Source organism: Mugil cephalus, chromosome 2 (assembly GCF_022458985.1).
Source record: "Mugil cephalus isolate CIBA_MC_2020 chromosome 2, CIBA_Mcephalus_1.1, whole genome shotgun sequence".
In the NCBI taxonomy this organism is placed as follows: Eukaryota; Metazoa; Chordata; class Actinopteri; order Mugiliformes; family Mugilidae; genus Mugil; species Mugil cephalus.
Genome location: NC_061771.1, coordinates 8,898,054 through 8,925,691, shown reverse-complemented (window position 1 = coordinate 8,925,691; position 27,638 = coordinate 8,898,054). Strand labels below are relative to the sequence as shown.

The 27,638-nt window shown below is 42.6% G+C and overlaps 2 protein-coding genes across 3 annotated transcripts; both read left to right on the top strand.

The window, feature by feature from the left end:
- Positions 1 to 328: 328 nt before the first annotated feature.
- pi4k2b (phosphatidylinositol 4-kinase type 2 beta) lies at positions 329 to 12,858 on the top strand. Its single transcript, XM_047578960.1, has 11 exons — positions 329 to 847; positions 5,409 to 5,560; positions 6,076 to 6,156; positions 6,439 to 6,558; positions 6,715 to 6,846; positions 8,142 to 8,295; positions 8,597 to 8,658; positions 9,678 to 9,780; positions 10,367 to 10,500; positions 10,591 to 10,650; positions 11,515 to 12,858. Exons 1-11 carry the CDS (start codon positions 499 to 501, stop codon positions 11,686 to 11,688), a joined length of 1,521 nt encoding a protein of 506 aa, XP_047434916.1. The 5' UTR covers positions 329 to 498; the 3' UTR covers positions 11,689 to 12,858.
- A 2,487-nt stretch (positions 12,859 to 15,345) lies between these two features.
- Positions 15,346 to 19,919, top strand: htra3a (HtrA serine peptidase 3a). 2 transcript variants are annotated; one of them, XM_047578742.1, is made up of 10 exons: positions 15,346 to 16,279; positions 16,984 to 17,089; positions 17,320 to 17,542; positions 17,956 to 18,150; positions 18,289 to 18,321; positions 18,620 to 18,734; positions 18,826 to 18,876; positions 18,960 to 19,017; positions 19,105 to 19,200; positions 19,419 to 19,598. In XM_047578742.1, the coding sequence occupies exons 1-10, from the start codon at positions 15,856 to 15,858 to the stop codon at positions 19,453 to 19,455; spliced, it is 1,338 nt and encodes a 445-aa protein (XP_047434698.1). In that variant the 5' UTR covers positions 15,346 to 15,855; the 3' UTR covers positions 19,456 to 19,598. The 2 variants fall into 2 exon arrangements, with proteins under 2 accessions (XP_047434698.1, XP_047434696.1); XM_047578740.1 differs by having other exon boundaries at positions 15,348 to 16,279; positions 19,456 to 19,919.
- Positions 19,920 to 27,638: the final 7,719 nt, after the last annotated feature.

Genomic DNA, 27,638 nt, shown 5'->3' with positions numbered 1-27,638 from the left:
GCCTTAACTTTTGGTTAAAAATAAAACAAAACGTAAATAAACTATGTAAATGGAGGCCTATTCATGTGATTGCCTGGTGTTTTTTTTTTTTCAAGGACAATAAGATGTAAAGAAAAACAATTCATTTTCATAGTATCGATATTTTCTTTGGAAGGACTGTAATTTTTTAATATTGGATGCGTTGTATGAGGTATCCATCTCTATAAAAGTGTATACGGGAAAAGGCCGTTTTTGACGGTTCTTGTCAATTTCCGGGAGTGCGGGATTTCCCAGAAGCGCTTGAAGGTAGCTTTCGCCAACAGGCGTTGTTTTGTGTGACGCATGCGCACAGGGCTAAATAGGAAGCAGAAGAGGTGTACGGATTATGTGGACGTATCGGTGATCGAAAGCATCTGCTTTCGAGTAATTTATGTACTGTCGGGGAGAAAGGCGTCTTGAAGGGAAGTCCGTGTAATTAAATGTACGTGTAAGTGTGTGTGTTAAAAAAAAGCGGTGACAATGATGTCAGAATGCGACCCGACAGAGGCCAGCGAGCCTGTGCTGGACACCGGCGCAACAGCGGTGCCTGTGCTGGAGTCTAACTTTCACTCCATAGACCCGCCGACGGTGTTATTTGACAGGTCCCGGATAGGTTTGGGGCAGGCGGCGAATCCCGGAGTCGCCGTTCGTATTTCGGACTCTCGTGAAAGCGTTTTAACCGAGCTGGAGACGGACGGCTCCGGGGAAGAAGCACTGTTGTTGCCGTGCTTAGCAGGAAGCTCGTCTTCCCCGAGGGCTGCACGAGAGAAGCGGAGCAGACGGAGCAGACACAGCTCGTCGTCGGATAAAGATACCTTGGCCTCCCCAGGTAACTGTCCCCTTCTAAACCGTCGAGATCTTATTATGGCGGATAAATAAGTAGTTAGGTCATGGCACACATACTCATAGGGGATATGTCTTCCTCATGATGCCATATGGTTATTTTTTTTTGACGCATATTGTGGTAAATGACGTGTACACAGACTGATTACTGATAAGTGCAGTGTTAACTTTGACTGCAACGTGGTCAAATCAATGTGATGCAATGCAAGCACTGTGAGGAGTATTGATTATTTCACACTGTGGCTCCTTGCTGGGTCCCCCCCCAAGAGCACTTAGAGGCTCCTGAGTCTGATCTGGGGCAATATCAACATTTGATATAGAAAGGATAAAAAAAAAAAAAGCATCTAGTTTCTGATTCAATTCAACATAGATGTACCACCACCGTACATGTCCGTTCAGTCTGTTATCTCCGCTAAAAGATTCCATGAGATCATCTGGTAAATTCACCCGATGATGTGCTCACTAAAGTCACATATGCATTTAACGGTGTGATTGCATTTAATTACTCATTAAAGAGCCCTTCGTTTTGCTTTTAGAATAATATGTACTGGATCGGTGCAGCAGATTAAAGTGTGTGTATAGACGTCTCACTCTGCATTGCCACGAAATGACTTATGTGTTTCCACTCTTTCATACTCACAGGATTGGTTTAAGACCGTGAAAAGAAAACAGTTCCTATATAGGAGAACACAAAGACAGGTGATCTAGTCGCCATGGAAGCAGCACGTTCTGACTTAACTGGATTTATCAACACCTCCCTCTAACTGCCCACATTTTCCCTTCTGCAACATCACTTTTGAGCATTTGTTTTGTTCTATATTCATTCCTTCCACATTCACACCTTTCGGTCTTTCTCCCAGCGTTGAGATGTATTGTTCCTCCGTGCACTATCAGGGCCAGAAATCTAGGCCACAGAGCCTCAAAGTGTCCCATTTCCTGTGGCCGTTGGCTCCAAAACTACGAAATTGCTTTACAAATTGTTAAACGCGTAGTCTCGAGAACTGTCACTTTTGTTAAAATGAAATGGTTAAAATGTGTGACGTTAGTGTACACTGCAATGTACACTATGTACAATGATACAATGTACAATGATGATTTTAGAACTTAAGAACTGTCGTAGTGTGAATCTTATACTTGGTCAGTTCTATGAGTTTCAATGACCTGAATAGACTGTCTACGTCTTGCCGGCCCCGCTCCTCCAGTAACCCTTGGCAGAGTGTTGTGACATGCCTCTGCAGGTCTCTTGAGGTCTGAGCGAGCTGCACTCCTGCTGTGGAGGGGCTCCGTTGGTCCCTTTGACTGACCGGGACGTTTTTAGAGATGGGCGTTAAGTACGCATGAGGCCACCGTGCAAGCAGACGCACACACATTCTGTCGTCCGGTAGTTTGTGTGGTGGTGACATTATCTGATAGGGAGAGAAAAAGTACTACGTGTTCATTTACTTGGAATCTTTCTGCAGGTTGTGGCTAATGGAAAGAGAACAATAGAAGAGAGGCATAGCTGTTGTCACACTCCACAATAATGTTATCTAAGACAAACCATCTGCTTTGGATGCATTCGTTCTGAACCTACTGCTCAAAAGACAAATTCAATTTTAGATTCATTACAAAAATTGTAATGTGAATCAGTAGACCGTCTGGAGAACCGTATCACAGTCTGTCTCTGGGATCTGTCTTAGGTGATTTGATCATCAGTGGGCAGGTGTACAGGCAAGAATGCACCCAAAACATGTTAACTAGATCGAATGCCTCGTTGAAGCACCACCAGTAACCACCTACTCAGCCGACATCTTCTGTCTTATTTGCAAGGTTTTTCCTCCAGTGTCTGAAAAAATGTGTGTGTCAAAGTGTGCAGAGATCTATAACAAATGTGTCAGACATCTTGGACCTCTCATTGGCCTGGAGCAGACCATGTGTCCCTGTCTCTACTGTTTTTGTTCCTTACCTTTAGTTTCTATCAGGTTAGGCGTGACAAGTGGGTGCATGTGGTCTTTGCAGACAGAGATCCGGCCACAAATAAGTTTTTATTTCAGCCCGACGTTACATTAGTTATATATAACTTCAACTCTGGAAACTTCTGTAAGCATCGCAATTTGATCACTGTGCTATTTGAAGCAGTGGCAAAAAACTTTGTGGTAATAAAGGCAACTAAAGACACCGGTTATTACTGAGGAACTATATGGCTCCTTATACATCAGCATGTATCTGCATTAATAATTAGCAACATGCTGACACATTTTTATTGACAAAATCACACAACGTTCACTCATATTCATTAATTTAGTTTCTTATTCTTAGACATATTTATAAGTTAGTTAATGAGACAGACTATTTTCAACAAACAACACCTATTGTGTTGTCTCATTTTCTGGCTATCATTCATAATAATGGTTGTGTGTTTTTAGTGTGAAGGTATTAGGCAAAACATTGCTAATGCAGGAGCACCCGTGTTGAGTAGCTGGTCTTTAATGTGACCCAGGACTCATTGTGCGGTCAGATGCATCAGACGACCCCTGAATGTGGTCAGAGATCGTTGTGTTCACACCTTTAAGCTGTGGCAAGCTATTGCCCAGGATGAATGTTAACGCTGGTCTGAACAGGGCCTGTCCTTGTGAGTGAATCAGACAAGACACATGTTAATGCCAGGTGTGAGTGGATCCTACTGTAGACCTGTGTCTACATCATTTTATTTTACATTTTCATATCAAGATGGAGCTGTCGGTTACAGACAGCTTCAGTAGTAACCACTAAGTCACATTTGAGGCCAATCACCTTGTGGCAGGGTGGCATTTATCCAAATTACATCTGCTCCATATCAACACCAGTGAATTCTTTCTAAACTAAAGTGTTGTCCAGTCAAGGAGTTAATGGAAGTCGGGTTCATCTAAGGACGTCCAGGCCGGTCTTTGGGGATTGTTTTACAATGTGCTTTCCTCTCCTCCATGCTCTACTTTCACAGCATGCTTTAAATAATTTTATAATGTGTGCTGGGCTTAGCTGGTACCAAATGGAGCACATTATGTGTTCAGCCTAGCATAAAACACTGTTATTGTTACCCAAATCAGGTGCACCTCCTGCACAAACCTTGTGGCTTATAGATAGAGAGGACTATGGTAATATTTTGAGGGCTTTGGCTTTTGCATGGATAAGAGTGAAAGAATTTTCCATGAACACGGTAGATACGCGTTGCTGCTGGAGGTGCGTCTCAGGCTCCCTGCTAACCAAAATATATTCAGTGGGCCACGTAACTGAGGACACGTTGACCTAAGTATTAATTGTTTATCTTAATCCCTGTGCCAATATTTACATATATCATCTATCTACACTTTTCTATCTCTCTCATTTTAATTCGCTTCCCTCTCAGTCTTTTCAAGTGAGTTCGCTTCAAAGCTGTCTTTGTTCCTCCTTATCACTGTGACAAATGGCATGTTAACTGTCCTCCAGTCCCTTTGACACCCCCCCTCTTCCTCCCTCGTGGCCGTCCCTTCATCTCTCCTAGCATCCCACTGTGACTTTAGTGTGACTGATAAGGAGCATATGGAGCCTCTCCATCAGCTGACTGCTCTGCCCCGCACGAGGGAGGGAAGTCGTAACGTGTCGCGTCATGTGATCGGGCCTAAAAAGGCATAATTAGCACTGTGTATTCACCAGAGATCAGTCACTTCAACAGGATTATATTAGATATGTAAGGCAATGGAACAGATCCACTGATTAGTGCAGTCACTTTACATAAAGAGGCTACTTGGGTGAAAGCCAGCGAGCAGTGGAGTTTGTGTCTTTAACTGTGTGGGCTCCAGTCCACACTTTCCTTGGGTGCTAGCAGTGAAATGGACTAGCCACCTGTTTTACTGCACCTCTCACACAGGGTGTAATGGGAACGCGTCCAGTCTTCCATGACGTGACAAACAGTTGATGCATGAGATGAGATGGTTGGCTTGATGGATACATTGAACCAAGGGTGTCAAACTCTTTTTAGTTTGGGGGCCACACTCAGCCCAGTTTGATCTCAAATGAGCCGGATCAGTAAGATAATAACCTACAGGTAAGACAACTCCAGACGTCTTCCATTTGTTTTAGTACAAAGAAGTACAAGTAAATTAGGAGAAATAAGAAATGAGGGGTCAATCAGAGGGTCACTCGTTTCTTATTTCTCATTTCATTAAGTGTATTAAACCATGATTGATGGTTATTATTATGATGTTACCAAATGTATGTCATTATGCAACATTATGCAACTAGTTACTAAATTAAAAAAACAAAATATAACTAAAAATCTAGCAAAACATGTACAAAATTTGCATATGAATAAGTTTACAAGAAATAGAGACAGAGGTAAATATATATTATATACATATATACATTATGTGTGCTTTGAGGATCAACAGTCAAAGTGTTGAGTTCACTTGACTTTAATTTAGTGCTATATATTTTTTATCCAGTAGTACTGTTCTATTTTTTAAGCAAAGAAGTGTCTTTATTTGTGGCAAGCTTTAACGGTGTGAGAATGAATGTCTAAAAATCTATTTGTTTATTCCCGTGTCTGTCAGGTACTAACAGTGGGGACTTCAACCATTTCCCTGAAGACCCAGAGTTTGCAGATATTATCCAAAGGGCAGAACAAGCTATCGAGAGCGGCGTCTTTCCAGAGAGGATCTCCCAGGGTTCCAGCGGGAGCTACTTTGTTAAAGATCCAAAAGGGGTGAGCTGGGGAGAGAGAGTCAGGACTCTGATAAATGAGAAAGGAAGGACATGAAAGATCGCTGACTAAATCGTGGAGTGGAAGAATCTTTCAGATTTAACACACTAATTCCTGGTGATGAAATATGCTAGTTGTGTAGCACTTCCAGAAAGTTTGTCTTGCTCTTAAACCGAGTAGAAAGAGCCCGAGAAGTGTGCAGAAGGAGGAATCCTTTACCACACGGACCCGATGAATAATGTATCCAGACTTTGTCGATAGCAGACAGCAGCATGCATGATTAGATCCACGTTAACAAGTAACTACAGGGAAAATATATTGATCCTTAACTTGTTGGCAGCAACTCTGCCACTTTATTTGTGCATCATAATAATACACCTATTGCGCCTGACTCTTTGTGTTTATTCAGTGCGTGTGTGTTTCCGTGTGGTGACACCAAATGTATGTTGAAACGTTGTATGTTGAGACGTGTTTTTTTTTGACATTGTTTTTCTCACGATTCTCTTTTCTTCGCACAGAAAATCATTGGTGTTTTCAAGCCAAAGTCAGAGGAGCCTTACGGTCACTTGAACCCAAAATGGACCAAATACTTTCACAAGGTGTGTTGTGTCACATGTGTCTGTAAACATTCTGGTGACAGTCAGTAGGAGTATAAGTAGATATAAATCAGGTGTAAAAAATTAAATAAATAAAAATATTTTTTATAGTTGAATGGTTGCCACTTCCCCATATCTCTCTTGTGGCTTGTTTTTTTTTTTTTTTTTTAACATATTTTCTTTCTGTCAGTTAGTCTATGTAGTGAGTACCACTGTAATATCCTATGTATGTGGTTTCTGTTAACACCTGCATCAACAGAACTCTCTTGTCCTCTCTCTCGTTAGCTCTGCTGTCCTTGTTGCTTTGGCCGAGGCTGCCTGTTACCTAACCAGGGCTACCTGTCAGAGGCGGCCGCTTCTTTGGTTGATACCAAGCTGGGCCTTGGAGTTGTGCCTAAAACCAAGGTGTGGCTCTCAGCGCATATTATATTTCTGTACAGAGAGTTTGTGAACGAGTAAATCTTGATGTTAATGTGATTGGATCCTTGTTTGACAAGCTCCTCGCTGTGGGATAAATGATCCAACAGTGGTCGAGACCTTCACCTCTCCTTTGTTTATCAGGTGGTGTATTTGGCCAGTGAAACGTTCCACTACAATGCTATTGACAGAGCAAAGTCCAGAGGGAAGAAGTACGCCTTAGAGAAAGTCCCGAAGGTGGGACGCCGCTTCCATAGAGTGGGACTGCCCCCCAAGGTAACTTAGACCGTTAACTGCTTCAGGGTCTGATGTCGACCACGTTTAACTGTTTATTAAAAGCATTTTTTTTTCATGAAGTACATAGGCTGTTCTCTAACGTTTTTAGACGACTTGTATACAGACTGAGTTGTAGTTTTTAGGCAAAATTATTAGTTAAAAAATATAGTTTAAGATTTTAGGAATACTTATCGTAACCAGTTTGAAGCCAAAACAGCCTCGACTGATGGATTCATGGTCTCACTGTGGTATCAAGATGTTGGCAGCAGATCATTTAAGCTCAGTGTGTACTTTGAGGCCTTTCTATCAGAACCAGCATCGACTTTTTCATCCGTTGGATCAGGGCCACTTTTGATAGTTACTGACCACTGAAGATCAGGAACACTCCACAGGAGCTGCTTTCTTGGAGGGTGCTTTGACCCGGTCGTCTAGTCATCACAAGTTGAGACTTGTCAGAGTTGTTCAGATGCTCCTTTTTACCCATTTTCCAGCCTCTAACATTAACTTTGAGGACGAAATGTTCTCTCACTGCCCAATTTATCCCACCCACTGACAGACAAATGATAATCCAGTGGTCACAGTTTTATGACTGATCCGTGTATAGTCACATATAAGCTGCCTAATGAAATACTAGAATCTCAGTGAGCGGTGTGCTCACAGTAATTGCTGATTCAGCCCTAGTAGAGGTCAATAACACCACTGTGGTTGTTTTTGTGTCTTCGAAAAAGACAGGTTTATTTATGCTCCGCTTCACCTTTCCTGTTTCTGTTCTGCTCTCCTCTCTACTACCCTTGTGCTTCCTTTACGTTGTTTTAAAAATGTCTTTTAGAGAAATACACAGGGGAAAGTGATATAAGTAGTTTTGACTTTCCTGCACTTTAATCCCCTGACCCCACTGCGTCACGAACATAACCGTCTACATGCGATTAGACAGGTTTTATTCAAATAAGATGTTCGGAGGAGGCGTAACTGTCATTTCTGCTTCACGTTTTGTTCTTTCTTGGGGGGTTTTCAAACACTGAACAGATGTATTTATATCCTGTATGGTTTCTTGTGTCAGATGGCCTTCTGGGTGATTTTTTTGTAGTACAGAAGGTGGTTGTAAAACATGTTTTACAGGAAGTGTCATGGAGAAGCTGTCTTTGTGCTGTAACTGTCGTGGGCTGCAAACATTACAGCCAGTTGACACCACTGCACGACAGCAAATCATCACCACGTGACAAAGCCATTGTTCCCAGAACAGTAAACACTGCAGCACAATGTTTTCTTTATCCGTGCATCACATGTGTTTCCAGGTGGGCTCGTTTCAGCTGTTTGTGGAGGGCTACCGTGAAGCAGATCACTGGCTGCGGCGCTTTGAGGCAGAACCTCTACCCGAGAACATCAGGAAGCAGCTGCAGTCGCAGTTTGAGCGGCTGGTGGTGCTGGACTATGTCATCAGAAACACAGGTGAGGGTGTGCCTGTGCTGACCTTTTAAAATGTTTTACCTTCCTCTACAATGCCCGCATTGTTGAGAGATTTTTGAAACGTCGCAGACTTAAACGAGCTTACTCTTGGCACACCATCCATTTATTGTCTTAGTCAGCAGTGCTCCTTATCATTTACAGTGGCTTGTGTAATGTGTTACATTTTATTGGCGCTTGATCTCTTTTACCATCGATTGTGGCGGCGGCATGTCGTGCTCTCTCTCGTCCACCGACATTTGTTTTGTCACTCTCCACTTACCTGTTTCTATTTTCTCTTCCTCAGATCGAGGCAATGACAACTGGTTAATCAAGTATGAGACGCCAGGAGAAGGAGGGAGACAAAATGTGAGGTTAAATCGGTGTATGCTTAAGGCGTGTTCAGACTGCCACAAAGCAAATTGTCACACAGCATGAGGAACTGAGTTGTGTGTTTATACACACCTGTTATTCTGTGCCTGCCAGGTGCTTGCTTTTGCTTTTCTTTTCAGTGCGTTTACACGCACGTGAAAAAAACAAATTACTGCCTTAAACGGACTATGACAGGAGAACTTAAGTGCACGTAAACACGTTTCTCCGATTAAAATAGTTCTCACTATCTGGTTAAGACGCCCAGATAATGCAATGAAATTCAATTTTCTCCGGCATGTGTATGTTGAACCGGACTTATTAATCGGATAATGCAACTGCTGTGCTGGCGTGTGACCCCAGAACAAAACTATACAGGAAAGCCAATTACAAAAGAAGAAGAAGGTAAACAGAGCTGGTGAAAGAACCGCCTGAGGGATGACGCCATGTTATCTGCACCAGAAGTAGCACAAACATTACATACGAGATTAAAAAATGTACTATTATCTGTCTGGTTGTTGTTTGTTTAGTCTGCCGCATGAACGACTCTTGTTTAATATATGACGTAAAAGGTCAACTGGAAAGCGAGCCGTATTATCGTGGTATTAAGACACATATCGCCACCTAGTGTGGAGCAGGAGGACATGTTCCCGTGCATGTAAACTGATTGTAGTCAGAAAGTTGAATTCTGAACATAGCTTGATGAAGCTGCGCATGTATCTGTAGCTGTATGTCTCATAGACACCCGCATGAAGGCACACACTTAATGCTTTGTTACTCATTGACAGAGAGGACAGAGATAAGCAGACAGTAGTTTGAATATGGCTACGGCAGCTAGTTCCCTATAAGACAGCCTGTCATCGATCATTATTCTCCTTGTGTTGATAAATGAGAGGAGTCATGGATCTGTCTAATTAATCAGCTGTTTGAATGTTGATCAATAACCAGCCTGTGGTCATTAATAATTCATTCAGCTAATCGTGATGTGCTCTTTGATCCTCTCTTCCTCCTTGTTGTAGGATGCAGACTGGCCAGAGAACAGCCCGGACTCCTGCATCAAGATCGCAGCCATCGACAACGGCCTGGCCTTCCCCTTTAAACACCCAGACGAATGGAGAGCCTGTATGTTTATCACTTACTTCACATGTGGTCACACAATTTTCCTGACTGATTATAGCTAAAAAATTTTTGTTCTATGATTTAGCCAAAAGATCTGTCGGCCATCCCAAGGTCTCAGCGTATTGAAAATGATCAGTTCAAAATAAAAATAAATACCTCTAGTTACTCTTTTGCTGAGAGGTTTGATGACACTCTTGTTTGTAGTGTAAATGTAAATATTATGCTAGCTGACAGTTCAGAGTGGAAAACAGAAACAAACAGCTTCGCTGGCTTTTTCCGTATTAAATAAATTATTATCATTATTAGTTTCCTGTACTGCTCCCAGTATATGACACGTTAATTGGTGAATGAACATGTTTTCCTTCAGACAGGGCCAAGCTAACGAAACTGTATATTTAATGTGCAGATACAAGCATGAAAGTTTTTTTTTTCCTAAAATGAGAAGATCAGGCCGTTAAGCGATAGCTTTCGTCCAGCGATGGTCTCTTCTGTCGCCTATTGTAGTTACTGTTGAGGGGCTTTTAAATGTCAAATACTGTGTTGTGAAAGATTAAAACAAGCTATACTGTTGGGTCGTGTCCTCCATCAGACCCGTTCCACTGGGCGTGGCTCCCTCAGGCTAAGGTGGCCTTCTCCCAGGAGACCAGAGAACTGGTGCTGTCCCGCATCTCCGACATGAACTTTGTGCAGGACCTCTGTGAGGACCTCTACGAGATGTTCAAGGTATGCGTCACCTCTCAGCTGCTTCTTCTGTTTGATCTGCCTGTGGAGATACGTATTCCTGCTAACATCAGTGATTCTCTTTGTCTTCAGACAGATAAAGGGTTTGACAAAACCATGTTTGAGAGACAGATGTCTGTTATGAGAGGACAGGTGAGTTTTTTTTTTTTTTTTCCCAAAGTTAGTTACATTGCCTCTTCTCCTGTTGTGTCCCCTGATTGTTCTTATTTCTGACTGCTTCTTTTTATATCTTTGCTTGCTCTCCTTTCTTCTCTCACGGCCTATTTTCTTTCTTAACCAGATATTCTATCCTCGTCGGCTGCTCTGCCTCATCCTTCCTGTCTCTCTGTTCACCTTCCTTTATGTCGTTTTAAAAATGACTTTAAAAGCACAGTGGTAATCGCAGCACAGTTCTAAACTAAAGTCTCTTTCTTGATTCAGTTTAAGGTTTTGACATTAGTTCACTTTAATCGCATAGGCAGCCAGATGCGTCGTGAACAGAACTAGCCACATACTTACCGATGTGCCATGAGTGTTTCACTAGAGGACATGTCAGGGAACTCTGACCAAATAGGACTTAGTTACTGGTCGATTATTGTATGACTGTGAAAACATTTTCTCTCACAGGGTCAGTGACAGAATTGCTTAGCTCAAAACATTCGCCTTTCATATCCTCACACTATCTCTGTGTATGTTGTACAGGTATGTTGTGAATTTCTGAGAGCAGGCGAGCAGATATATGAGACAGCTGCATTGTTCTTTGTCTCCAGCCTCAGACAAAAGGAATAATTGTCTGTTGAGAAAGTAACTGTCAAACTGTTTACATCTTCTAGTTTGATAAATGGCCCTGACCAAAATCTGAGTTTATTTTTCAGTCACATCTTGAAACTATTAGGTTTAGAAATAATAATAATAATAAAACAAACGCTCCATTTATACATTGTATTTAACAGCAGATTATATTTGTTTTGTAACTGTGTATCTCTCCTGAACCCGTTGAATCCCGTTTGTCCCCAGGTGTTGAACCTGACCCAGGCGCTGAAGGACGGAAAGAGCCCCATCCAGCTGGTGCAAATGCCGCGGGTGGTGGTGGAGCGTAGCCGCTCGGGCGGCCAAGGCCGTGTGGTCACACTGGGCAACGCATTCACACAAACCTTCCACTGCAAGCGACCCTTTTTCTCCTCTTGGTAGTCAGAAAAGCCCGAGGAGCGTAGCTAAGGAGACACTACTGCAACAACCCTTTTTCTGTGGTGAGGTCAGTGCTGAAACAAGGAAGGATGAAATGAGGGAGGAGATGGGTTTATCGCATTGGAAACTGTCCGTTTTTGACCCTGCAAGGAAAATGAAGAGGGTGACGCTAGTGATAGGAAATAAGATGAAGATTTTTTTTTGGGGCCGGGAAATCGAGTTTTGGCTCCTTATTTAGTGAAGAGAAGCAGAGAAGCGTGGGAGCTGGAGAGATTAGCATACCACTGTCTCCTAGAGACACCTTGGGGCTGTTTGTGGTTACCATGGTGACTTGATTGGATAATGAGCTTTTCCACAGAGGTGGGCTTTTGTTTATTGTTAGAAAGCAAAAAGGATTTTTTTTTTTTTACCCACCTAAAGTACCTACTTAAGTCTCAAGGAACGTCTCTTAGCGGGGTAATGGCCAAAGACCAAGCACTTAATACCACATGCTAACAGATATGTGGTCCAGTAGTGCTCTGGAATCCGAAGGACTGCTTTCACAAATCTCTCCAGAAAGTGAATACTTCTCTGGACAAAGTCCAAAAATATTTGCCTTGTAGGATAATTTACTGGAAGTGGTTGACTAGTTCCAGCTGAGTCAAACCGCTCTTCACCCAGTGTTAGTCTCCAGAACCACATCTGCTGAACAAATACAAACCCAGTGTCTTCAACTCTCAGTACTGCCAAAATCTGTTTGTCGAAGGAAAAGCCTCTGGAAAATAATTTTGCTGAAACTTGAATATGGAGGAGAAGGAGGACTCGGAATAAATGCATTGCTTGAATGTAATCTGTTTACGGTTTATACACAGATGCATACTCCTATACATTTCAATACAAGAGAGTGCTGTCAGAAATAGACTTCACATAACAATGAATGTATTTGTTGTTTGACATGTATTTAACTGCTGGCACGCAGCTTACTCCTGAGCCTCGTGGCACGAGGAAAGAAAAGCTTTCCTCCCATTTATAATTATATGAAGACGAAAAACAGAACTGAGGACGATATTTCAGACTTCACTCGATGCCGTTGTGTTTTCTTATGTATGCATCTTGAAATTTTTATTCCAACTCAGTGATTGTACGAGAAAATTGTATATTTAACAGATTAAAAAATAAAAATTGGGAAATTCAGACCTTTGTTGTATGTCGTAGTTTCAAAGTAAAACTTGTTTGAAGGTATAAAGAGGGAAGCGCGTCAAATGCCACAAGTGCGCAAAAATACTGAAATATTAAGATAAATACAAAGCTAACTATGAATGGATACAAGGCAAAATGGAACACATGGGACTTTTGCTGAAGGAAATGATTGGACATTTGTGGCACTCAAAAGTTTTTTCTATTGAAATAGAATTTAGAATTGAATTAACTGATGTATTGTTGACATATAACTGAAACCTACTGTCTAATGACACTTTTCAAATAATAACCAGACACTGTAGTGCAATATGGGTATTTTCTCTATGTAGCGTCAGTAACAATCCAACTTGTCACAAGACGTATTACAAAACCCAGAATGTAAATGTGGTAAGAAAAAAAAACTCCTGTTAACAGGAAGAAACCTTGAGCAGCACTCGGCTCATATGGGAGACACGTCTGCTTGAGGCTTGTCTTTGTCTTCTAAGATGCTTGTGATTATTGTTCTATGGTAATTGGTGTTTCTCAGCCCGTCGTGCATCTGCTCCATTGCTGTTTTTTTTTACCGCTGATTAATCATTCAGTATTATTTTTCTGTTCATCAAGTTCTAAATGTCACGAAACAGCCAAAAAAGCCCATTACAGAAATCGTGATAATACCTCAAAATGTCTTACTTTGTACGACTACCAGTCTAAAACTCAAAGTTCACAGTGACATATTAACCATATACATTCATAATCACAATACTTGGTCCTTGTTGACGGATAAACTGACTTCTTCCATCTTGCAGTCAAAATCATTCAAATCCAGGTCCTAGCAGTAGCTGCAGGTTCAGCCTTAAATGGAGGCGTTGACTCGCTGGTGAGATGAACAGATGTTTTCATGTTGCCGCATGCATCACCAACCTCCAGGCTTCGGTGAAACTTCTCTAGACGTGCGTGTGCAAATGAGACCTGTGTAGAAAACACATGGCCACATACTTCCTCTACTTCTTCACAGAGGTAGAAGCGAGGTGCGGCTGAACAGGGTCACCTCACACACACGCACTGAGGCAGCACACAACCGGAGAGGAAATAAAATGCTGCAATGTTACAAGCATGTGTCATCTGGAGTGTGGTGACACAGCCTTGCCTAACGCCTTTCTGACTATTTTAATATTTGTCATTATTCTTCAGGCGTAATGAAGTAGCCTTTCTGAGGAAGAGTCAGAGGCAGCTGTCCCAGAGCACAGTGACGCATGATGTTGGGTTGCTAGTGACACATCTATCGTATCACAAGGGTTTGTTTAATAGAGCTATAGTACACAGGAACGAGTGGAAGGAACTGTGTCTTCAAGAGAAGTACGTTGTACGTTTGTCCTTATGGAATCGTCTCATATTTTAGTTTCAGACATTTGAAATTATTCAACTCCCAACTTACTAAATATTCCACAGTCCACTGCCAGGGGTATTGTAACAAAGTGGCCACGTAAAATGACCGAGCGGGGTCATCGGAGGCTGAGGTGCGTAGTGTGCAAAGGTCACCGACTTTCTGCAGAGTCGATCGCTACAGACCTCCAAACGTCATGTGGTCTTCAGTTTAGCTCAGCAACACTGCACAGAGAGCTTCATGCGATGGGTTTCCATGGCCCAGCCAAACATCAAGTTCAATGCAAAACATCAGATGCAGTGATGTAAAGCACACCACCACTGGACTCTAGAGCAGTGGAGATGTTATCTTGAGTGATGAATCACACTTCTCCATCTGGCAATCAGATGGATCAGTCTGGGTTTGGTTGCCAGGAGACCTGTACTTGTCTGACTGCACTGTGCCAAGTGTGAAGTTTGGTGGAGGAGGGATTATGGTGTGGGGTTGTTGTTCAGGAGTTGGGTTTGGCCACTTAGTTCCTGTAAAAGAAACTCTGAATGCTTCAGCATACCAAGAGATTCTGGACAATTCCATGCTCCAAACTGTTTGGGGATGGCCCCGTCCTGTTCCAGCATGACTGTTCACCAGTGGACAAAGCAAGGTTCATAAAGACATGATTTCAACTTGATAGAACACCTTTGTGATGAATTAGATGAAGACTGTGAGCCAGGCCTTCTTATCTAAAATCAGTGTCTAACCTCACAAAAAACTCTTAAACCTTGTGGAAAGACTTCCCAGAAGAGTTGAAGATGTTATAGCTGCTAAGGGGGAGTTGATGTCAGATTGAAATATTTATATTTTAGTTTTTAGTTGTGGCATTTTTGAAAATACGCAACTGGCCTGACAACGACATGATTCCCTTTTGTGGAAAACCTGCGCTCTCCTAGTTATTATTATCACAAATGGTCATGGTCATGCATTGTTTTTGTTCTTGTTTATCCATGCTGTGTATGTCCAACACAAAGCCAAAATCAGCCTGAGCCTCTAAGAAGGAACCTGGATCAGTGTTTAAAAAATGCTGGTATGGAAAATATTTCTTTTAATACTATAAGTCATAACATTGTTTTATTTTTAACATTATCCACTACATGATAAGAGTATGATTCAGAAGTCGATGTGACTATTCCATATTTCAGTCTCTACCTTTGAGAAAGGCTGGAGGCTGCAACAGAAAAATGATCCCTTTAACCTTTTACTGGCTGGTGCTGTTATGGGTTTTTATCCCCACTAGATGGCGCAAACTGCCCCTTCATTGAACTACTTGCTTCATTCAACTTACTTGCTTCCCGGCATCACTAATGTGATGAATAGTGGTGTCGAGTCTCAAGGCGGTCAGACTATGCAGACATCGTTGACTCGGTTTTGAGTTAAATGTAAACAGATCCTTGAAAGCCGGATTTCATACAAGTCCAGTCATTTCTTATAAGAGCAGCCAGAAGAACCACTGGACACTGCAGCTTACGTTTTAAGCCCTTAGCACAAGGAAGCAACCCAGATGTTGGATGTTTTCCCTGCAGTAATTTAATATGGATTTATGATTTTTCCCCCCCCAGTCGAGCCTCCTGATTCGGTCCACACTCATCACTATGCAGTTATTTTTCCTTGCAGTTGCGCTCCTCTTTATGCACGACCTCACTGAAGCCGTGCGCCCTGACAAGTGCGCCCCCCGGTGCGATGTGAGCTCCTGTCCGAGCCCCAGCTGTCCCAGCGGGTACGTCCCGGACAGATGTAACTGCTGCCTGGTGTGCTCACCCAGCGAGGGAGACCCCTGCGGCCGCAAAAACGACCTGGCCTGCGGGGACGGCCTGGAGTGCAAGCAGCTCGCTGCGGGAAGGCGCCGAGGCTCCAAAGGGGTCTGTCGGTGTAAGATGGACTTTGAAGTGTGTGGAAGCGACGGGAAAACGTATGGAAATGTGTGTAAGATGAGAGCAGTCAGTCGTAAAGCGCAGCTCAAGGGGAGACCCGCAGTTGGCCAGGCGCACAAAGGACCTTGTTCGCCTCCAGGCACAGGTAAGACTCTCTGGTGTCGACAGAGAACTACAGTGAGGAGGGTTGGAATGCATTTGTGTTACGGGTTGAACAATTCACAAATACAACAGTAAATAAATTACAGACTAAATGTGTGAGGTGCTTCCATGGCCAAGTTCCGGAAGTAAAGGAATGACAGTAGTTTACAGAAATGCCTCATAAAAGACAACTAGGTAATCATAGGAAGTGTTCAGCACAAAATCAATATGAAAACTGACAAAACAGCTTCAATGGCAAGTCAAATGATGAATTAGATACCAAAAATACTGTAATTTCAGGTTCAGATAGATAGATAGATAGATAGATAGATAGATAGATAGATAGATGGATAGATATTTCCCCCCAAAAGCATTTACATTTTTACCAGTGCAGACAGCGAATCTATTCACACAGTCACATTATGTGGATGTCAACCCCATGGTTATAAAGTGCTAAGGTAAAGAGATGTTCTTAAGGAATGAATGTAGATGTGTGTGAAATGTTACTGATGGCTCTGAAGGCATGGATATGTTAATGCAGTACATTCTTTGTGTTGGTACAGGTCTGTTCTTGTGTAGTGTATTTATTTATTTTTGTCCTATTTAATTTCTTTTCTTGTCACTGGTTGTCTCGATTTGTGCTGCTGTAACATTTGAATTTCCCCAATGGGGATCAATAAAGTATCATCTTATCTTATCTTATCTCAGGTCGATCCCCGGATCACCTCAACAGCCCTCGCTACAAGTTCAACTTCATCGCTGACGTGGTGGAGAAAATCGCACCGGCTGTGGTCCACATTGAACTGTTCGTAAGGTGTGGAATGTGTGTTTGAGTAGAGAGAGTGGTCTCTTTATGTTCGCATGCCAAAAATGTTCAACGATAAAAAGAAGTAGACTAGATTAGAACGGAACAATATAATAGTACAGATCCACTTGTAATAAAGAACTGTGAATCTGAATTCTTTATAGTAACCTAATGTGGAAAACCAGCAAACAAGAGTGTTTTTTCTCTGTGTCAGCCCTCGTTCCTCTTTTCCTGTCCAGACATCCCCTGTTTGGGCGCCACATGCGTCTCTCCAGTGGCTCTGGTTTTGTGGTGACCCCCTCAGGTGTGATCGTGACCAACGCCCATGTGGTGACCACAGCGGCCACAGTGAGGGGGAGGCCCCAGCTGCGCGTTCAGCTCCACGACGGCGACGCGTACGAGGCCGTGGTCAGAGACGTAGACAAGAAGGCAGACATCGCCACCATCAAGGTCAACCCACAGGTGAGACAGCCTGGCACTGCCTGTGATAACGTTCTGTTAGCTTCTTTTTCCAATAACAACAATGGTAATAATTTCACTTTCGACTTCAGCGACTCTGAACAAGCCTACATAAAACACAAAGCCCACATCCTGACATCCCGTTTTTGTGCCAAGTTTTGACAGTTTTCTGCTAGACATTCATGAGGCCACCAGGAATACTTTATAAACACCAGCTCTGTGAGTCACAGACACAGCGCTGATGTGTGTATTCTCACACTCATATCTCAAATACTTGAACTGTTTTGTAAGCATTTAACTCTTCTCTTCTCTTCTCTTCTCTTCTCTTCTCTTCTCTTCTCTTCTCTTCTCTTCTCTTCTCTTCTCTTCTCTTCTCTTCTCTTCTCTTCTCTTCTCTTCTCTTCTCATGGGAGCAGAAGAAGCTTCACGTGCTGTCTCTGGGCCGTTCAGCTGACCTGAGGCCAGGGGAGTTCGTGGTTGCCATCGGCAGCCCCTTCGCCCTGCAGAACACGGTCACCACCGGCATCGTCAGCACGGCACAGAGAGACGGCAAGGAACTGGGCATCAAGGACTCAGACATGGACTACATCCAAACTGACGCCATTATTAATGTAAACACACAAACACACTGGATATTAATGACTGCACACGTACTGTATAAGGGCTTTACACTGGGTTTGTTCGTTTCCACGTGTTTAAATTTACTGTTGTGTTTGTTTCTGTTTCTTATCTTTCATATTTGCGAGAAGTATGGCAATTCTGGAGGGCCTCTTGTGAACTTGGTAAGTGGGGTGCTACATTTGATTGTGTAGGGTTTGTCATTATCAATATTTGTGCTGAAATAAATCACATTTTCAAAGGTTTCTCATGGTGACAGACAGACTTCTGTATGGTAATATGTTGAGCAGAACTTGTACATTGTGGCAGACCTGTGAAATACCCATTCATAAATGGTGCTGTGCATTAAATGAATACAAAAACATGGCATTTTTCCTGAAAGCTTTATTTTTTATTTATTTTTCAGTACTTACTCTGATTTCACGTACCTGGTGTAAGAGCCTGTGTTTGTGCACGTTTCAGGATGGCGAGGTGATAGGGATCAACACTCTCAAAGTCACTGCAGGGATCTCCTTCGCTATACCCTCAGACAGGATCCAACGCTTCCTCACAGAGTCGCACGACAAACACAGCAAAGGTGGGCTCACGGTTTGAACCATTCCTGATCCTGATTAAAACTCTCACTGCTTAGTACTGATCACTAAATCTGATCCTTGTTATTGAGACAGAAAACACAGGAGTGCAGAGAAAACTTACAGAGGAACCACAGTCTGACGCAGGTGAGGGCTTCAAACTATGTTTGGAGGGAAAATATAATACACTGTGTGAGAAGACACGCGTTATGTTTTTGTGTTGTTTTCAGACGCGTCAGCAAAGAAGCGATATGTTTTGGGCATCAGGATGATCACAATCACAAAAGCGTGAGTTCTCATTCAGAGTCATCCAGTTAAAAATGAAGATAGAGTCATCGTTTTCATGCGCTCTGTGTTACGTTGTGTGTGTCCCAGTCTAGTAGCAGAGCTGAAACGGCAGAACTCAGACTTTCCCGACGTCAGCAGTGGAGTTTTGGTGCAGCAGGTCATACCTAACACTCCAGCAGAAAAGTAAGTTCACACAGGCATGCAAAAACCCCGGTACACATTCTTCAAAGAAGCCTTCACCAGCCAAACCGCAGTGTTGCTTCAGATGATTTCAGACATTCTCTGTGGTTCCATGTGATTTGTGGGCTAAGTGTTGTCATACAGCTATGATGAAGTAATGAGCTGCTGTCTGCCTTAAATTCATGGACCCCTGTTCAAGACTACCTCCGGCACCCTTACAGCAAATCACTGGAGTTTCTCTGCTTTCCTGTGATTTAGCGGCGGGATAGAGGACGGCGATGTTATAGTGAAGCTGAATGGACAGCAGGTCTGGACCACTGAGGACATACGAGAGGCGCTGCAGCACAACCAGCCACTGTTACTGGAGGTCCGCAGAGGGAACGACGACTTGCTGTTTAACATTTACCCTCAGCTTGTGGTGCATTGACGAACAGGAAAGCTGACTAGTTAGTGAGCAACTCCTGGGCCGGACTCCACAGGCACATGAAAAATTACAAATAAGCTACATACAGTACGACGTGGAATATTTTCTGTTCTGATTAAAACCAAACGCCTGAGCATTTCACGTCGGATCATGTATATTTGCTTCGATTCATTTTGATTCGCGAGTGTGTCATACAGAGTTTGTGAAAAGCAGGACGTGCCTGAAAATCCTGCTGAGTAAAAACTGCTGTAGCGTACTGTATTTTGAAAGATCCTCAGAATAAATGCTTCCAAAAAAACAGAGGCGTACGGAGGTGTGTTTGTCTGTCCAGGTCATTTAGCAGCTGTCGTCCAGAAGACAGGTTCCCCTCCTCTGTTTATATCTTCTCATCCCTCCTCCTTCCTCTCTCTCTCGGAAAGATGTTATTCTAATTCAAACACAGACTACTCGCACACACACACGCACAAAACTTATCTTACAGGAAGAGCCTTTTTTGTCTTCTCCTGATTTGGTAATGGAAATGTTCATACAGAAGATTATCTGATCCTCAAGGTTACTCATGCAGTTTCTTAAAGCTGGAAACCCTGAAAGGACTCTCAGGGTTGAATTAAATCAATTATAAGGACAGTGTTAGTTGTCTGCACAGATATCTCCTCCCATTATGAAAAGACCAGCCTAAAAATGAACTTGTAACCCCCACTGAAGTGCATCTGTGTGCACAGCTCATAAACTGGACCCAGACAGGCAATCCTTCCTGCTTATTTTCACACAGACTGCACACTGTTAGTGTTGGCTGGAACAATGACGGAAACCAAAACCAAAAAGGGGGCACTGCAAGAAAAGAGGAGCTGATGGAAGTGTGGATAAATGACCACAGTTATCGCACAGAGGGAGTTTTAACATGCTCCTCTGACATGCAGCAGTGTCACTGACCCAGTTATAAGAGTGTGTTTGGTTTTCATTTGCAGAGACATATTATCATAGCAGAGGGAGCGCCAGAATACTTCTGTGGCGCAGACAGAGGATACAGCTGTTTGTCCTTATAGAGACAAGACTCCAGACTGAAACAGTGTCGTAGGGCCCACAATAAATGCAAAGGTCTCCATCAACTACACATGTTTCCGTGAGATAGATCAGTCTTCTCAAGTGCCCCACATTTCTCATAAACCGCATGTGTTTGCATTCTGGACGAATTAATTCAACATTCAAGCCGTAAACCAAGATTGCCCTCTAGAGGCCAAGATGGAGTTTAGTTTGAAACTGTCATGATTCTCAAACAGGTCACTAGATGGCGCGTTGGGAACAGGTACTTGCTCCTGACGTGGCAATGGCTCAAACGCTCAGATTAAACGAGTATAGCTGCTGAAGAGATCTATACATAGCTCTATGTAGGTTCCCAAACTGCATGCTGCTTCATCATATGAACTAAATGTTTATTGTGTTCAACCAATGCTTTGTTTATGACCGTCGCTTTACGTATCCTATCTTTACAGATGATCTTGGATTATTTCTCTACAGACATTTTTATTAGCTGTCTACTGAACTGCCAACAAGATCTTCAAACCAGAGTTTTCCTCCATCCTGTCTAAGGATGCTTGCACAGAGTCTACTGGATCACATTTGTGTTCTTAGGACCAGATGTTATCATTGTGGCATAATACTTTCATCATGTCACATTCCATATTCTCAAAACTAAATGAATGAATATTTTGTATATTATACATGTTTTAATTAAATGAAGAAGACTAACTTGGTCGTTGTTGGAGATTTTAGGTGTAACTTTGTAACTTGGAACTTGCATTTCAAAATGTATATTATATTAGTTGCAGTCATTCAGGTCATGCTGCTGTATATCTTTCAGCTCTAACTGAGTGGTGTGGTGTTCAGGTTTTTATTTGGACCATCTGTGGGTGGTACCCACCTAAATCCCACATGACTTGTCTCTGTTAACAAAGGGATGTTAAGACACCTTTACTTAATTTGTTCATTTGTATTCCAAACGTGTTGATACTCCAAAAAACATTCACTGACGTGACTAACTAACAATTTGAACCATAGCACTTGCACTAATAATTAAACCTACATTGAATCAAGTCAGTGAAGGAAACTTTGCTACTTTGCTATACTGACATGGCTACACTATATCCTATTTACCACGATGCTTTGTGAGAAAGAGATTAAGACTAACAGACAAGCAGGGTAGGGAGAGATCATCATGCTCATCTGTGACCTCAGAAGCTGATGACATTTGGAGAGCTGCGAGCGGCGCTTAATGCAGGCTAGTCAGCATTGTCTCTCTGTTGCTTGAAAACAAACACAGTACACATCCGTTTTATGTGTCACTCAAATTAACCTGGATGGGAAGCGTCTGCTAAAAATGATGCAAACAGTAAATCGGTACGTTCAAAAGAAAACCATCCTAATTTTCAAAAGGTGCTCAGTAGGTGCTTTTACTATCCAGAGTTAAATAATATCAACAGCATGATGCTTCAACTGAATCTCTGTTAATCTTAAAGGGGACATGACACACAATACATCAACATTTTTGTCTGACATGCTATAAAATTAAGAGGTAAAATATATTAGGATTCCATGTGACATCTGTTTAGGAAAACATGTGCGAAGACATCACAACTGGGGCTGGTTAGTTCCATTTGCTACCGAAGACCGTCAGCATGTCTGAAGCGGGTTCAAAGAAGACCGACATGAAAAGCATGTCAAGCCTGCCCTAAGTCCGACTGCTAATGCTTTTGACCAGATACAACGTGGGAACACAGCAGTGGTGCCGTTGTGGGTGGAATAAGCAGTGGAGCCAGTGGTTTGAGGATTTCAGTAAAGTTTAAAGTAAATTAGGGAGCTGGAGGAACTTCAAGGGAATGGACTGCATTCTGGGGCATTCTTTGGCCTGGCTGCAGAGTAACAGAGAGCTTGGACTCAACTAAAAGAAGAGAGAATATGTGACGTTTCAATAGTACATGCCCTAATTGCTTCCATCTGCCTGGAATCCTGCTCTCTCCGTATGACTCACTCCTTTGCCGATCACTGCTACTGTTCGGCCATACTATAAGAAGCCACATCTCGCACACGATAATTTAGTGGAAAGAGCTTGTAGTTGTGTGGAACAACGTCTACGCAGGGACGGTCTGAAGTTTCCTGTGACAGCTGCTTGAAGGCGTCTCAGTATATTGTGTGTTTTCCAAGGATCACATAGTTTTGGAACATATAAACGGAATGGAATTCTAGGCATTCCAGATCTGCTTTTATAGAGTTTTTCTCTGGAAATACTGTCTATCTTTCTCTGTAATTTCAAACTTGTTATTGCACTGAGCTAAGACAGATGATGACCTCTCTCGGGTTGTGTCCCTTTGTTGCTCTTTACCCTTTCAACCCACAGAAAAAAAACTTAAAAATAAAAAAAAGAAGAGAGTAATTAAGCATATTTTCTTTCATTCCTTACATACATACAGAACAAACTAGTCCCCTTTCTCACAGTTTCAGCTCCTCTCCTTGTCTAAACTCCTCTTTCTTTGTTTATTTTTAGCCTTTCACTTCAACACCTTGTCTATTTCTCATTCACACTCCCCGTTCTTAGTTATTTCTCAGCAGAAGAATTAGTCCCCAGTGTCTCGATTGCGATGTTTGCCCTCGAGCGCTGGAGACTGTGGCCTTTTTCTCAAGGACGTCTCATTTAGTATTTCTGGGTGTGAATGCGTTCGACGTTAAAATCCTTTGCTAAAGAAAGTTGTTATCTCTGTCTGAGATCTTGCAGTATCTCTAAATATTTTATAGGCTTGAAAGTTTTGCTGTGCCAGTTCACTCTGGCTGAATTTTCTAATCCATAGCAGCATTATTCTATCTGTTATCTGGAAAGCTATAATCAACATTGTGACAACAGATGACGTGACAAGTTGCAGAAATTTACTTGATGAACGCACAGTGAACTTTAGTCTGCAGTTTTCCAATTAGCTCTACAAATCTTTCTCGAGTTTTAATGCTCATTGTTTTTGTTTTCAGACCACAACTTTATAGCTTTAATTCTCCCTAACCACTCTCAGCAACCTTATTTCAAGTGCAAACTTGTAATAACTTACAAGTCACATAATAGGCAACTAACTGGTGAACACAATGGGTCATTTAGGGGCTCCTAATCCAGATGTTTCTTTTGGGGTTGTTGTTCTGTAACAGTGTTGTCTCCAGAGTTTACTTGGCTCTTAGTTAACATATTAGCTTTGATTCTGAGAACTAAACATCAGTATCACTGGAAGTTATATAAAACACAGTGTTTGGTGTGCCAATGTGTGTGAATGTGTGTGCTTGTGTGAATGCGTGGGTAAATGTGACAATGTGACGGTGAAGTGCTTTGAGTTCAAATACGTAAAAAAAAAAAAAAGAGCTATATAAATCATAGCTATTAACTATTTAAATGAATAAAAGTAAAAGTAAGTAGGGGAAAACACTTCTTCCGAATGAGTTTGAAAAGATCCACAAGCTGAGTCCCAGCCTCTGGGGCTGAAAATGAAGCTGACAGGGAAGTGGCAAAAACTGCACTTCTTCCAATGTCCACTTCAGGCTGGTACAAAAGGCCTCTATTTCAACATGTCCACATTAACAGCAGAGATAAACATGTTTATAGCCCGGTACAAAAATCTGTCTTTCTTTCACATTGTCACTTTCTTTTCATGTTATAATTTGATCTATATAGCCAGCCAATGATTTCCCGTAAAATTATGTCATGAGGTCCCGCTTTGTGTTTCAGATAAACACTCAAACATGATATAGTGAGACCGAGGAGTTGTTAGTTGTCAAATTTTTATAACAGATTCATACCGACCAGCTTCCCTACTGCTACGACTAGCTGCCTGCTGGCTGTGGCCGAGTATTTCTGCACAAACATGCAGAATCAATCTTCTCACATCACTGCTGGCGAGAAGGCAAATGTTGCAATGCCGTTTCCCCAAAATGTTGTATTACTCCTTTGAGATTAAACTATTTTAGTCATAGTCTGGGCAAAAACTGTTGAGCAAGACAGCCCCAGAAGACGGGGCTATGTTGTGGTTTTATAGACATTCCTCAGAACCGCTTGGCCTCATATACATCCTACTGAGGAAATGAGACAAACACACACACACAGAGAGTGTTTCCATGTTACGTTATGTGAAGCATCATCGACATTGTGCATTTCAACCCCATGTCATAACCTAATCGTGAGATTTGTCCTTGTCTTTTCAATAGATTTTAACACTCAAAAAGTTATTGGGCCATGGAAATGACCCCTAAATGACAACATGGCAGCGCAATGTTAGTATTATGAAAGAGGCTGCCCCCACAACTCAGCACAAAGTTAAACAAGGCCAGAAAGAACTCCAGTTATCCTAAGTCCTCAGAGCCCTTTCTCTGTCTCTGTTTCTGGCAGAACGCTGACTCATGTATAGTATCTCTATCTCTTTTCTGTCTCTTTCTCTTTTAAATCAAGCCTGTGGCCTTTTCTTCTTTTCTTACATAGACATTTGTGTGGATTTTAAATATTTCAGCAACATTTTGCTTGGCAGTGTTACCAGTATTACGTACGTTTCTGTGTTGTCTCATTTCGTGTGCGTTACCAGTGTTAGTGTTTCAAGGAACAGAGTAATTGCCTTGTGCTGTAGCTGCATTGTTGGTGAAGTAGTTTAATGAGAGTTATACCTGCTGTGTCCTAGCTAGAAACCAGGATTCAGTTGGCACACATCATCCAAGCCACATTTTACTGTTGTGTTTTTTCCATATATTGCTTGGTCAGGCTGGCAGACTTTCGACCGCCATGTGATCGTGTATATAGTTTACAAGAGGCAAAGTAATGAAGTTTTCATTAGGTACAGCATCTCCCTTGTTTACGTCACAAAAGAGGACATCTGGAGTATGTATTTGTAAAAAATAAACAACTAGCCAGCCAAAGAACACAATCTTGATGTAATCTTTGATAACTGGAAGAAGAGAACCAGATGTTCTCTAATGGTCTGGGAATCAAACTGAACCTCTTACTTAAAAACAATAAACTCCTCACAAAAAATGAGCACAGTAAATTGAAATAGTGCAACTTTTTTAATTGTTCAGAAACAAAACCTACATTGTTTCTGGCCTGCGTTTCCCCACTAGGGACGGGTCCTATTGAAGGAAGTGAATTTGATTTGTTGGCCTGTTTCCCTATCAAGAAAAGATTAAGTTAACCATTTTGTCCCAGCATAAGCAATCTTGCCTCCAGTTCGACTGGGCCCCGTCATGGGTGAAGACGCCACCAGGCGCTTGCCTTCGAGGCCCAGGCCTGGGGCCCCAGTCTTAAGATGACCCCACACGTGGGAGACCCTAGCCCCTAAGGTCATTAGGGAACTCAAACTCATCCACCACTAGCTTCATGTGAAGTGGCTGGGATGAAGATCAGTAACTCCAAGTCTGAGCACATGATCCTTTGTGGAAAAGGGTGGATTTCCCACTCCAGGAAAGGGAGGAGGTCCTTCATCAAGTGGAGAAGCTCAAGTATTTCGGGATCTTGTTCACGAGTGAGGGTAGAATGGAGCGGGAGATTTACTGGTGGATTGGAGCTGAGTTTGCAGTGATGCAGGTGCTTAACTTGTCTGTTGTGCAGAAGAGAAAGCTAAGCTGAAAGGCGAAGCTCTCAATTTACCAGTGGATCATGAATTTTGGGTAATGACCGAAAGAACGAGATCGCAAATACAAGGGGCTGAAATGAGTTTCCTTCGCAGGGTGGCCGGGCTCAGCCTTAGAGATAGGGTTAGGAGCTCGGACACACATGAGCGTCGAAGAGTCGAACATCTGCTCCTCCACGTTGAGAGGAGTCACTTGAAGTAATTTGGGCATCCGTCTCCTGTTGAAGGTGTTTTCGGCATGTTCAAGGACACAATGGAGGGATTTTATCTCATCTGATCTGGGGATTTTTCCGGAGGAGCCGGGGAAAGGATTGTCTAGACTTCCCTGCTGAGGCTGCTGCCTCCTGCCATCCGGACACAGATTAGCGGGAGAAGACGAGTTTAAGTGCCAGTATGAGTACACTATATCACAGAAAAACAAGAAGGACAAGAAGAAGAAGAATTTTTTCAGAACTGCCAATATCAGTTCCAGCTTTGGTCTCCCTATTGAACTCTTGATTGAATCTCGTCCCCAGCCTTTTAACCATTGAGCTGTAACCATGAAATAGCTCATACAGCCGTGTCACTGAACAGTCAGTTCTGTTGCTACTTATAAATCTGTGTCCCTCCTGTAACCTGGTAGGAATGTACTGCACCAGGAGTGAAACCATCTGATCAAGTGATCAAGATGTACACCACCCTTCTCAGTCTGAAAATTCAGGCCAGTGTTCAGACTGAACTGGGTGGTGACAGAGGTGGTGATGGATGAGATAAATGAGTAGAGAAAAGATCACATGGGGAAAAAAAAATTGGAGAATAGTTTTATATACAGTGTAAATGCTATAGGCAAATTCTGTGTCCATCATCAAGGTTTCTTCTGAAGAGAATATTATCAGATGTGAAAGGCGTGCCACCTTTATCAGCATCAAAAACTTGCAAACAGCCATTCCCCAGTGAGACTCCTCTAGTGCCGCCACGTGACTGAGCACGAAGCAAAGCGAGAAAGAGAGAGAGGGAGTGACAGCGAGCGGGGATGAAAGCGAGTTTATGTGTGTGTCTGCACATGTGAGCGTCTGTGTGAGTTAGCATTTCTGTGCGCAGCTTTTGCTCCATGTAGCTCGAGGGGGGGCTGAGACATATTCGCCCTCCCCACCCCGCGCTCTAGAAACACTCAACCATGACATTTGGCTCCGTTCTTTCTCTTCCTCTTTTTCTCCTCTCAAAGGCCATCACTGAGTGGACGGTTAGAACAATGGAGGGGCATGCTCCCGACACCTCAGCAAAGCGCCTTGCTCTGAGGTCTTTCTGGATTAACGGAGCAGACAGATCAGGGACACAGCTGACAGAAAGTGTGCCTATTCACTCAGTCACAATAGCAGCGCTTGGTAGCAGTGAAG

Bases quoted from the DNA above. Each gene is read 5' to 3' on its own strand.
- pi4k2b (XM_047578960.1), top strand. From the start codon at position 499: ATGATGTCAGAATGCGACCCGACAGAGGCCAGCGAGCCTGTGCTGGAC. The intron at 8,659-9,677 runs GTGAGGTTAAAT...TCCTTGTTGTAG, and splicing joins GAGAAGGAGGGAGACAAAAT to GATGCAGACTGGCCAGAGAA. The intron at 10,651-11,514 runs GTGAGTTTTTTT...GTTTGTCCCCAG, and splicing joins TGTCTGTTATGAGAGGACAG to GTGTTGAACCTGACCCAGGC.
- htra3a (XM_047578740.1), top strand. From the start codon at position 15,856: ATGCAGTTATTTTTCCTTGCAGTTGCGCTCCTCTTTATGCACGACCTC. The intron at 17,090-17,319 runs GTGTGGAATGTG...TTTCCTGTCCAG, and splicing joins CACATTGAACTGTTCGTAAG to ACATCCCCTGTTTGGGCGCC. The intron at 17,543-17,955 runs GTGAGACAGCCT...TCATGGGAGCAG, and splicing joins CCATCAAGGTCAACCCACAG to AAGAAGCTTCACGTGCTGTC.